Below are 12889 nucleotides of genomic sequence, written 5' to 3'. Positions count from 1 at the left end.
TTCCAGTACATAAAGGGGCTGCAAGAGATATAGAGAGAGACTTTTTACAAATGTTTGTAGGGATAGGACAAGGGGGAATGGCTTCAAACTGCAAGAGGGCAGGTTTTATTAGATAATAGGAAGAAATTCTTTACTGTGAGGTTGGTGAAGCACTGGCACAAATTGCCCAGAGAAGCTGTGGATGCCCCATCCCTGGAAGTGTTCAACATCAGGCTGGATGGTGCTTTGAGCAACCCGAGCTAGTGGAAGTTATCCCCATGGCACAGGGGTTGGAAGTAGAAGGCTTTTAAGGCCCTTTCCAATCAAATGACTCTGTGATTCTGTGACATGAGGGATCAGATCCCCTGCTGACCTCCCTGTGTCTGAGACAGGCTCCTTGCTGGTCCCAAGGTACACACACAGAGGGTGGCCAGACAGGAGCTACTCCTCCGTGCCACATCCAGCACAGTGGTGACAGGGCGTCAGCACAGGAGCCTGTGAGGCTGCTCTGAATCACCCTCTGGAAGGACTTCACTTCCTTGCTCTCTGATCCAAGGCTGCTTTCTTAGCAGAAGCCTCCCCTCAGCAGTCAGTAGTGAACTTGCTGCTGTGGTTGGTTGGTGTTTTTCCAGTCTTTGCTCTGATACACAATTAATGAAACGTAAGTGCCTCCATTCATTGCTCCCTAGAGAATCCCTTGGATTGCAAGTCCTGGCCTTTGGGGACATTCCCATTGTTTCAGCTGCCACCAAAGCCAAGGCAAGCTAAATCAAACTCTCTCCAGTGTGGTGGGAGGGAGCTCACCTGCCACTGTGCCCTGGCACAGCTTGCAGTTGCCTGAATGTTGTCTTTGATGAGAGACACGCCACAGTGGCTCTGGCGCTGCAAGGTGACCACTGCCCACGAGGTCTGGGCTCTGTCACCAACCCATGCAAGGTCAAATCACTTTGCAATAGTTGGCTGATCTCTCAGCATCAACAAGCAGCCTTGGAAGAGTGCAAGGAAATTCCGAGAGAGGGAAATAGTTTGACATAATTCAGGTAAACAAAATAAAGCAATCTGCAAACCTCGTGCTACAGGCCTACTGCCAAATCTGTCACATCTCTTTTCCAAGGGTTTCACCTGCCTGAGGAGTGAAGGTGACTCAATCCAACCTGTGTTTAGTCAGGTCCTGGTTTAGAGGTGTGCCTACATTTTTTAAGTTCCTGCATGGTAGCCATTGCCTGCCAGCTGTCCTTCTCGAGGCGTTTGGTATTGGGTTTGGATGGCCCAAGAAAGACCACAAGGGCTTCAAAGCACAATGTCCAGGGTCTCAGGTACTTAGATTGATGGCTGCTTGCTTTACCAGGTTGGTTTATGAAGCAGAGGCTTTCCTCTGCCAATCCTTGCTGATGGAAAACACTTGCTTGGCTCCAGCTGCATCTTTCTAGATCCCAAAAATGTCTGATTAAAGCCAAGTAAAAGAAGGGCCTGTGGATTCCAGGGAAGGTTTTACCTGGAGCTGAGGAGGGGTTTCACTACCAGCTGTCCTGCCTTGCTGAAGACACTCTGTCTGCACAGCATGGTGGATGTGGGAGCTGTGCAACCACCTGGATGTACTGCAGGTCACAGAGCAGCATTGCCAGGGAAAACAATACTCCTTGTTTGCCTCAAAAGGCTGAGCCATTACCTGAAGTGCACCAGGAGCTGCTTGGACAGCTTGGGAGCACCACGGACAGGCAAAACCCTCACCTGTGGGACAGCCCTGCTCCCTGTGCCAGCCATCCCCACTGTTTTGAGAAAGCCCTGGGCTAGAGCAGACACATGGGAAAGGACCAGGGAAAGGGCATCACAGGTTTGGTTGTCAGCAGCCTCTGTCACTCCAGCTGTTAAGCCCATGAGAGACTGACAGCAGCTTGTTCTGATTTCTCATTTCACTACAGGGCTGGAGATCCCGTCTCCACAAGGGTGAAGCCCTTAAGTATTTTCAAGAGTCCACCTAATCAATATTGCTCTGATAATCTAATGATTAGGTTGAAGCCAGGGAAGTTGATTAGTATAAGCCACTTACAGCATGAACAGGTCACAGCTCTGAGCCTAAATTTGGTTTTTTCAAGCTCTGACTTGCAAAGTTTCCAGGGAATTTGCAGGCCCACAACACAGGTTTAGGCTGACCAGCACCAGGTCTGTTTTTTCAGCCATATGCTGCTTTTACCCACAGTGTTGATATAAGTGATTCTCACCTTCTTCCTCTCCCCTGTGCCAGCCACTGACTGGAGTTAAAATAATCTCAGATCTGTCATTTTCTTAGTATTTTCAACCAGTCCCTTTCACAGTGCAGCCTCACAAACCCTTCTGATACACAATTAATGAGACACAGAAGTCTGGCTGCAGATCGCAGCTTGAAAAATCTTTGCCCTGCATTTGCACCCAGCTTCAAACTATCTCCAAAGGCAGCACCAGTTCCCAAAGAACTGCAGCTGGATGGCCCAGGGCAGTGTTTAAGGACACATCAGCCACCCCAGAGGGAACAGCAGTGCCTGCCAGGCTATGCTCACCTACCTTGTCCAATACCAGTGCTTTAGTCAGAGCTCACAGACTTCGTGCTTTCATCTGCTGCTTTTCCTTATTCCACACACACAGGATTATTTTAAAATAGAAACTTCTTAAGAAGCTCAGACATTCACAGGACTCAGCCTGTTAGTCAGCAAGGTGCTTCACTTGAGGCATTTGAGGAGCTCTGCCGAGAGCAGTGGGCAGCTGCACATGGTCAAGAACCCAGCGAAACCCAAGGGCCAGAGGATTTCCTGACTATAGGACATCCACTGGAGCAGAACAGTAACAAACACATCTAACAGCATATTTATACACGTTAGATGAGAACAACTTGTTCAGCAGCACTCTGCTACTGCAACAGTTACATTTATGCAGGCAAAAATCTCGCAAAATCTGGCACAGACCCACTGTGGATTGATGCAAAATAGCCTAAAAACAACCGCAAAAACAAAACCCCCAGCAGAGCTTGCTATTAAAAACCCCCTTAAAATAAAGCAGAGAGAGAGAGAGAGAGAGAAATAGCAGTGATGATTTCCTCACTCACAATCAACCAGAGAAGAGAACTGCTAGCATTTGGTTAGATATTTATTATCCAGTAGCTGCAGTACCAGCCTGGCTTACTTCAGGACCAAGTGCTGTAAGAACCCTTCCTCTGCACAGAGCTGGGCTGGGTCAGGCTCAGACCCAGACCCAAAAACAGGGCTGGAAAGTTGTTTGCCAAATGGCCTCTTGCACACACAACTAAAGCCAAAATTAGGATTTGAGGAAGCTTCAGGCTGCTGTTTTCAAGCAGCAGCATTACGTACTCAGGAAGCACAGATAAAGCTTGATTTTTGGTCACATCTGTCACCAACAACTGTACCTGCTATCAGTGGAAAAAGCTGGAAGAAAAGCAGTGAGCTGCACAACTATTTCAGCAAAGGGTCATGCAGGTAAGTAACCAAAAAAAATCCCTGGGAGCCATTGGCCTGGTCCTGGGAAGCTTGAGGTTGGTTGCTATTGCATTTCAGCAAAAAGTAGGATACACCCTTCTCTCATTTAAGGCACTCCAGGAGGTACTAGAATGAACTCCATAAGTTATCACCTTCACAGTATTTTTTCCCATTTTCTGGCTCCCTACAAGGACAGGACAACCCATAACAATCCCATTCCCAGGATTTTAATATAAGCCCTGCCAGCAACCAGACAGCATCACTTACCATTTTTATTTAAAAAATACTATCATGGCTAAAAGACAAACTGTGCTAGATCTCTACAAGAGAATAAACAAATCAGAGGAGCAAATGTGGAGCTGCAGCCAAGGAATCAGTCCTTGCTATTGGGATTGTGTGATTCTCAAATTCACATTACAAACAGGAGAAGCACCGAGGTCACTTACAGGGACTGCAGTCCTTAACTGCAGCACAACTATCACCTGTCCACCGCAATTCCCAAAATGCAGCAGGAGAAGTGTTTTCCCTGGCTGTGCTGTTCCTCCCACTAGCAGCACCGGAGAAGAGGCACTGCCACCTCCTGTTTACCGAGTGCAATAGGAAAGCAGCGCTGGCAGCGAGCACGGGAGGAGCAGAACCCTCCGGCAGCGCTTTGATTCCTTAGTACAGTCACAGCCACTCGAGGGGAACAAGAAGGGTTTTGGTGATGAACTCCATGCCGGCAAGAATAGGCTGCAGGCAATGCAGCTGCTTTAGCACAGAGTATTTATTTACAGGCATCACAAGCTCTCTCTCCCCAAGGATGAGCACCCAGCACAGACCCCACTGCCACCCAACACCGAGAGCTGCCAGCCCAATTATTTGCAGTCAGGCAGCAGCAAATAACGGGACAAATCACAGACCCATAATTCATACATTTGTATGTTTATTATTTCAAAGTACAGTATATACATAAGGTATAGCAATACCTTCGAAAACTTTATACAGAAACAGGTATCTACAAAATTAAATCAATAGACATTCTGTGTATACTCGGATGACTTACATAGATTGGAAGAATCAAAGTAGTTTCAGTTAGAACATGAAAATGGGAAGGAAACACTCATCCATCTTGGAAAAGCTCTAAATACCACCCAGCTCCCTCTGCAACACAGCCATCTGTCCCTGGGCAGGTGAGACAGGGTACATCTCGTTCCTTGTGCCACCTGCTGATGGCATTCACACTCACAGTGACTGGCACAGGAAGGGACAGGGCCCCTTGGGACAGACCTTGCTCCCTAGAACCTCTGAACCCCTCTCTAGATCCAGGTCTCTGCAGCATGTGGACACTCAGCTTTATACTTGATGCACTGGAAGCCAGACACACCATTTCTTAATTTTTTTTTTTTTTTAAGTTATGAACCAAAACTGAATGAAAAATATTTCAAGAGAGATACTACCGGTGTTGCCAGCAACAAGTGAAGATATTGCGAAACTATCCAAGGAAGAAATCGATTTCCAGTTTTTTGGACTATAATTAAAAATATTGCACAAGTCTATGTGGCAGCAAGCCAGTGATTTCTATAGCATAAAATGGTATTCTTCAGGTCAGAGGGTCTGGCTTCAGACAATGACAGTGCTGGATTCTACAGAGGGTGGAAAAGCATAGGCAGCTTTCCTGTAGGGCCTCTAACAACATCTGTATGTGCGATGTTTGAATTAAAAGAGCACCCTGAGTATTTAACAAAACAGATGTTTAAGCTTGTAAGACACAACCAGCCACAAGCTTGGAATTTTCAAAAGCAGCCTGTGGCAATTACATGTCTAATGGACACTGAATTTCAGTGACAGGCATGCAGCTAAATGCTCCAGGCTGCCTTCATGAGTAGTTTATAAATTTACCACTTTACCTCTAAAATACAGTTTATCTGAGGACAGTTTTCAGTTTCAGGTTCACAATACAGTTTCCAAACCAAGAATAAGTGGGATGAGATTGCTACACAAGCCTTGCAGCCACCCTGCACCAGCTGGTGCTAACCTGTGTGAGCCACCCCACAGAAACACCTTTCCACAGAAGGTGTTCTCATTGAGTGTTCTCATTACTGCACCAGCAGTATCACACTCCTGACAAGCTGCCCCATGGAAACAGGGCCAGCAACATTTTATGGCTGATCCATCACTGCCTCTCAAAAATGAGGAACATCCTTATGCCACGTTGCTGGCTGATCCCATCAGGGACTCATCACAACCTGGGCTGACTGTAGACTCACTTGCCAACATGCAAGCCAGAATGACAGTTCCATCTCTAACAGATATGTTTAAAATAACACCTGTGTGTGACAGCTTTGGTCCATGAAAACACCGTGCACAATAAGCAACGTGATATTTTGGCTGCTTTGTGTGTCTCCATAGCCAAGGGGAAAAAAAAAGTCTGAGAAGTTATTAGTGCTACAAAGAGCAAGCAGCATTTCCAGCAGGGCAGGAGGACAGCTAACTAGGTTTCTCAACTTAAAAGGAGAAACAACCATGCCAAAATGAAAAGGGAATTTCCACAAAGCCATTGCACTGATTCCATCTGCACCACACCTCTCCTTCATTCACACTGTACACCTGGAGAACATACATTAAAAGATTACAATATTAACATGGTATCTAAAATACTGGAGTCATTCAGCTGAATGTCTGAAAACATCCAGAGATCTGGTACACTGAAGCATGAAAACACAAACATACAGGAGCTAAGCTATGTTTTAGCATGCAAATTGTTCTAAAATACTTTCAGCAGAAGATTTAAGCTCAGTCATGAACAACTGTTCATTTCCTGGAAGCTGTGACAAACCTGTTTCAGCAGAGCCAGGTATTTTCCTCTTCACATCACTTAAACAACAGCAAATCAGAGGTAGTCCCGTGACTGGATAGGCCCAAATTTCCTAAGATTTCAGATAACCATTGCTCTCAGGAATTAAAAAAATAGACGTATAAAAACCCACCCACATTAACGGCTTGCAGTTCCTATATAATCCTTGCTTAGGTTTGAAACCATTTGTTCCCATTCTCCTTTTCTTTGACACTGAAGAGATCTGCCATCGCAGACTCTTGATGCTCTCTGGACCACAAACCAGATCTTGATCCCCCAAGGACTTTCAGAGATGCCTATCTTTAAACTAACAAGGAAATCTCATTGTCTTGAATCAAACTATTCAAACCAAATTAGGCTCTACTGCTCAATTTGTTTTATTACAAAGCTCGGCCAACTCAGTGGCATCTGAAAATGGAGCTCACACCCCTAAGTCACCCTGATGTCTGATAAATTATCCTCCTCTGTGCTGCCAAATTCAGGTCCCTCATTTTGGGTATGATGCAAATGGTGCCTGCAGTAAGACAGATTCTCCCCCCACATCCCCCTTTCTGATTAAAGTAACTAAAGCATTGCTATTGTAAATGTACATTGATTCTTCTTTCATGATAATAGGAAGTTCAAGTATTTAATAAAAACCTGAAGTATGTATTTACACTGTGATCTGATCAATTTATTTTGGTCAAAAGGCGATAGATACAGAAACTATGCATTTACTGCTGGAATTAAGGTATTTCAGACCTTGTTTATTACTTGTCCTGGAATTAAAATGCAAACATGATGTTGCGACTAACCCAAATTTTGTCACCTTGATACTCTTCCTCCATCACCCTTTCAGCCACTGAAGGACTAAATAACAGTTTTTAGCTTGTGCCACTTTGACCAACTAATTCTTCACAACAATAAAATATCAAGGAGTTGCACAGATTTCTGTGCTACTTTCACAGTCCAACAATAGATTAAAATCCCATTTAGATATAGTTCTCATTTCTTACCATTATTTTCACTAGCTAGTCTACCCACAGCTAGTAAGAAAATTTACTTAGCTTCCATTTGTCTTTGAAAACAGATGCAATCACCATGTCTACCTGTACAGACAATGGGCAGCTAAAACACCCACTTCTTAAATGCTGTTAGTTATGCCAAAGCTCAGAGAACTCTATTAATCAACTATCTGATATCAGACTTCTTTAGATCCACATGTCTAAAGATCAAGGGTTTACAAGACTTGCTGAACTGACATTGGTTTCAATTACATGAACTCAAGAAATGAATAAGCACACTTCCTAATCCCTTAGGGTTACTGTTGTTTCACGCCTCTGGAATAAAGAAATCGACCAGTTGAAATGTTAATCTAAAGCAGAAAATGTGCAATATCATGCCCACTACTTAAAACCCAAAATTTTGTGACAAATCATTATTCCATGCATGTCAAAAATGCTGAATCAACCCAAAGACCAGAAATATGCAAGAAAGGAAATAAATGTCTGAAAGCCCTTAAAGCTCAGTAACACTGGATACGCTCAATGGCGACTAAGACATAACTGGCTTTATTTTTTGAAGCTCCATCATTAAGAGACTGATTAATTATACAGTGCAGAAATTAAAATCTCACAGCAACCCACTCCAAACATGGTCTGCACTGCAAAGCATCTGTGTGTCATTTCAAATAGAAGTTTCAGACAAATGTAGTGTGCAGTGAATTTCAGCAGTGCCTCAGGCTGGTACTGGGTAGGCAGAATCACACCCTGTTGATCTCTCACACGAGTGAACCTGTGTGGTCAAAGGCTTCTTCTGCAAAACCCCAGATGCTTGTGCTGGCAGGCAGAATGTAAAACACAGTGGTCTGTAGCACCTGCCTTTTCTGCATCTTCACGTTGGTTAGTCCCCAGAAGTTTTAGTTATGTCTGCTTTATTCTCTGTTCCAGTTCATGCTTGTCTTTAACAAGCCGTTCTATTTCTGTTCCTAGAGTTTGCAGGTTTTCCTTTGAGGGGAGGAAAAATGATAGGGTAAGTTATACAGGGAAAATGAGTCCATCAGCACAAAATGCACTAATAAGTCACAATTACTGTTTATGTCAGCAGGTTGATACTTTCAAGTATCCAGAACAAATGCAAATGATTAGACAGAGTTGGAAAAAACCAAGCTCATTTCAATTAAAGACTCAAAGCTCTCGGCAAGTCTTTTTTTTGCAGTTATCAGTATTCCACAGGCTGTCTAGAAAGTATAGCATTCAAGGGGAATAATTACAGGAAGAGATCTCCAACTTGTGCATAACACTGCAGCCCAGCTGGCAGCCTGCACACCATTTTGCAGGCTGCCACCTCTCCCTGGCAGCAGATGTGATGCCCCAGGAGCTCAGGAGGCCCAGGCAGGCAGAGCCCATGCTCCTGGCTCCACATGCCCAGGGGAGAACACAGAAACACCCTGCCTGGCTGAAGGCACAGGCACTCCAGAACTTATTTCAAGCAGCAGCCCATTTGTGCAGCATACACTGCACTATCCTGAACTGGAGGTACAGCTGGGATCATGCCACATAAATCCCTGGTTAACCCCAGTGCTGTCAGTGACACCAATTCACAACGGGATGACCTCTGAAAAGCCTTTAACAGCATGCACTGAAGGAGTATATGAGAACCACAAGAATGCGTGGAAGAACTGGCAAAACCACTCACTTTCAATGTAATATTTTTGAGTAATGTATCTTCTAGCACAGCCTGAAGCTTCCTGTTTATCTCTAAGGAGAGTTCCAACGTGAGCCCACTGTCTGCAGGGTGAGATGTATACAAAGATGCCATAATCCCACCGCGCCTGCTCAAGTGTACTTTGTTGAAGTCAGAGGCCTCTGATGACAGTGTTCCAGCTTCTTCCCGCAAAATATAACTCTGAATAATTCTGGAGGATAAAAAAAAAAAATTAAAAAAATCAACATCACAGCATTACAAGGCACAGGAGAGTAAGAGTAAAACACTGAAGTAACTTCAGATTCCTGACATGAGTAATTTTATTTTCAAGAAGTATTGTTTTACTGAAAAAGTAGTGAAATTTACTCCTGCAATTTCTACGTCAGAGGAAAACGTGGGATACCAACAGTGATATAGGAGATGCTAGTAAGCCAAGACACTGCAATGTGCAAGGTTTACTTATTTAAAAGTATTCTGAAAAGTGACCAGGACAAAAAAGGTATTTAAAAGAAGTCTCTACTTTTCTTTGCTGATGGACTCCAGACATGGAATGTTAAGCCTTCTATACATGAGACAAAAATTATAAAGTCTCTTCTCAAGAGTCTTCCCAAGCTGTGATCTTGTTCTGTGAAATGTTACCAGATGGACATAAATGTATGGACTCATTAAGCAAGGGCTATTTCTAAGAGGCAACAGCATTTTCCAGAAGCAAGTATATGCCAGTGTTTCTTCCCCTCCTAACCTACAGTTCCAGATATTATGCTGTAAGATGATACTTCCATTCAAGAGGAATCTTGTCTCACACATTAACTACTGACCACCTTTGGCTCAGATGAATCATTTGTTTGATCTGTATACCAGACTACCATCTGGAATAATGCAGATTCTCCTTCCTAAACAAACAAGTCAGCACCCTATTAAGTACAGGAGGAGAATTGACTCTTCTGTTATCCAGTGACAACAGTCCACCTCAAATCAGCTACCTGCTAACCATTTTGCTACCAATATCCCACTTGTGGCAGTTTATTCCTCCTGAAAAAATAAGTAATAGTAATAAGTGTCAAAAACTTGGCAATTACTATAACTGCAGGGGAAAGATAAGGAAAAATACCCCAAAACCAATACTACCTTTGAAATCTATTGTCACTGCAATATTTTTACTGTTTTAAACGTTTTCATTTAGACAATTACTTTTCTTACATAAAATCCAGAATACTTGTCTAGTGCATCAGCTCAACACTGAAAACCTGTATGAACATAACACAGAACATACTTTGTTTTTTTCCTGATTTCCTCCACCAGCTGTTTAATGTGATCCTCCATGAACTCCATCTTTTCATTTTTTCGAGCGTGTGCCTTCTGTAGCCTGAGTATTCTTTCAACCAGGACAGCCTTGTCCACCTCTGGGAAGCTGTCCACAGCCACTGCAGAGCCAGTGTTCTCAGGAGATCGATCCTCGTTGCTGCTGCGCGCGTTAAGGGACCCTGCCAACACATCAGCGTTTGTAAACACTCCTTTGGCTTTACACCAGGTGAAGTGCCCCCAGCAGAGCACTGCATGCACTCAGTGTCTGTCAGGAGCTTAGGATACTTCCCTCAGGATGCCAGCTTCCCTTTATGTTAGTGACGTTTTCTCTAAAGGATGCTTAGAGTGTTTAAATGCAACACACTGGACAGCAGTGCGGTCCCCTCCCATGGAGGCACTGCCTTTGGTGCAAGTGTGCTCCCTTCAGGAATGCTTATTCCCACTTCAACACCTTCATATTCATTTATTTTGCACAAGACTGAGCTGATTTTAAATGTGTGTTTTGGAGTAAACTAAAATTACAATACCATGAAAACTAAAAGCCCTATATATAAAATGCAAAAGCCCTATATACAAACACTCTGCAGCACTGATCACTGAGAGTTTGCAGTATTTTCTTTACTTTCTACTGTTCTTTCTAAGCATTTGTCTCTCTCACTGTGAGATTCAGGACATTTTGACAGAACTAACCAAACTTAAAATCCAGAGACACTGAAGAAAGGAAACAGATGCTGTTTTCAGTGCTAAAGATCACTGCTTTAGTTCTAACTGGATAGAAAATAATGAATATTACATAAACCCACTGATGTCTCTAATGATGCTAATTGATTCATCATTTACACAGTTGCAACTGTCAATAGGGCAATTAAACAATGTTGGAAGCCACTGCTCATTTTTATTTTGCCTCTGGCAGCATGTAAAAGGGTCCTCTATAAACTGGAGTCCTCTTGAGCTTCCTCCAAACATAAAAGCAGAAATAAAAAACGCAGGTATTTAAAAAGAACCAAAATACATAAACATCACCAACATTACACTTTAATCTCATAATAAGCACCTACAACTGCAGTCAACCAAGTGCATTTTGGTGCTTAGAGGCTATTTTGTCAGTTTTAATGGGAGGCTGCCCACACACTGCGTATGCACAAACCACATAAAGAGCAAGCACTCCATGGCAACCTTGTTAAAACTGAAGGGCTGTGTGGCAGCCCTGCTATGTGCTCCATTACCTGATGAACTGGAACGGCTCCCCATGCTGCTGACTTCTTTGTCATAATTACCATTTTCCATCTGATCCAATTTCCTCCGTGCTGAAAACATTAACAAAACGATGGTTACCAATAGCAGGTTAAGAACTAAAAATTACAGTGTTACCCAACATAAGAAACCCTTACTCCTCTCTGACCTGCACTAATTTAACATGGCTTGACAACTCAAAGACAATGGTGGCAACTGAAAATAAAACCCAAACCCCAACAGTTCCCCATCTCTCTCTGGCCCCAGCCATGAAGTTCCTGGATGTAACATTCACCACAATCCCAACACACTGCTGCAGCTGCCAGGTGAAGGGCTAATGTCATACATAGGATTAACTGGGAACAGTAAGACTTCAATTTGATTTTACTTTTGATTACTCTGCCATGTAAATTACTACTGAATTGTGTCTGTTCCAGCCTCTCCTAACAGTATCACTACAGCCAGCAGAGTGTAGTACTTGTGCCAGAAGCACCACTCACTCAGTGGGGATCAAGATGGAAAGCACACAGCTGTTCTTGTGTGCACAAAAAGGGACATGGAACTTGTCATGCACAGTGCCAACGGGATCTCTTCTTTCAAACACACTTCAAACACATTTGATTATCTTCAAATCTATTTGCATTCAGAGCATGTTCATTGTTGGGTATTTGATGACTTCTATTTGTAGACAAAATTAGTCATTGGTCTCTCCATACACAGCTTTAAAAACTGAAGTGTTCCATTTAACGTACTCAAAAATCACTCACCAGTAATTCCTGATACAGTCAGCAACTAGGAAACTTCTGGCAACTTTTGAATATATTCCTACACAGACCAGGATTCTTGTATACCTACACTGACACTTCAGTAGAGAGATACATGACAAAGACCAAGCTCTTTCTAAATAAATCTTTCATTTTATGTCTAAGCCCACTTCAAAAGTTGTAATTTAGACCAAAAATTAACACAAAGGCCTGTAAGTGCACTTTCCACAAGGTTTAAATTGCTCACTCATTGTGTTCAGGGACAAGGGAGAGCTTGAAGGGTGACACTCAAGCAGTGAGCACATGCAGACAGGACCTGAGTCTCTCTACCAGACACTGTGAAGGGGTTACAGATAAGGCTGACTCATAATTAAAAATAATCTCCACCTAGCTGAAGTTGTTTTGTGAGGTCTTTCAGGTTTGCTGCGTGCTTGCGCTTCTGGGTAACCAGGTCATCCTTCAATTCATCCTCATGGGTCTTCAGTGCTGATATCTCTTCCTCCTTTGAGGCCAGCTGAGCCTGCAGGGTCTCAACCTCTGACTTTCGCTGATCCTCCTCCTTCTGTAACTTGGTGGCCTGAAATTACAGTCTTGTTTTCAGTCATACACAAAAAAATTCT

General features: G+C 43.3%; 1 protein-coding gene across 4 annotated transcripts in view; it reads right to left on the bottom strand.

The window, feature by feature from the left end:
- Positions 1–4354: 4354 nt before the first annotated feature.
- The window catches only part of CCDC186 (coiled-coil domain containing 186), a 35752-nt gene continuing 27217 nt past the window's right edge, over positions 4355–12889 (bottom strand). For 3 of the 4 annotated variants that reach the window (XM_085064808.1, XM_085064809.1, XM_085064810.1), the window contains 5 exons: positions 12657–12846; positions 11499–11579; positions 10241–10451; positions 8959–9178; positions 4355–8267 (listed from right to left, as the gene is read on the bottom strand). In XM_085064808.1, the coding sequence (XP_084920934.1) occupies positions 8184–8267; positions 8959–9178; positions 10241–10451; positions 11499–11579; positions 12657–12846 (786 nt within the window). In that variant the 3' untranslated portion in view covers positions 4355–8183. Of the gene's footprint in view, positions 8268–8958; positions 9179–10229; positions 10452–11498; positions 11580–12656; positions 12847–12889 lie in introns of those variants that run through there. The other variant, XM_085064811.1, reaches the window with a different exon arrangement.

This window comes from Lichenostomus cassidix, chromosome 6, assembly GCF_008360975.1.
Source record: "Lichenostomus cassidix isolate B80296 chromosome 6, HeHo_3.0, whole genome shotgun sequence".
Classification (NCBI taxonomy): domain Eukaryota; kingdom Metazoa; phylum Chordata; class Aves; order Passeriformes; family Meliphagidae; genus Lichenostomus; species Lichenostomus cassidix.
The sequence above is the reverse complement of the archived record's forward strand: the minus strand, read 5'-3'. Positions and strand labels throughout refer to the sequence as shown.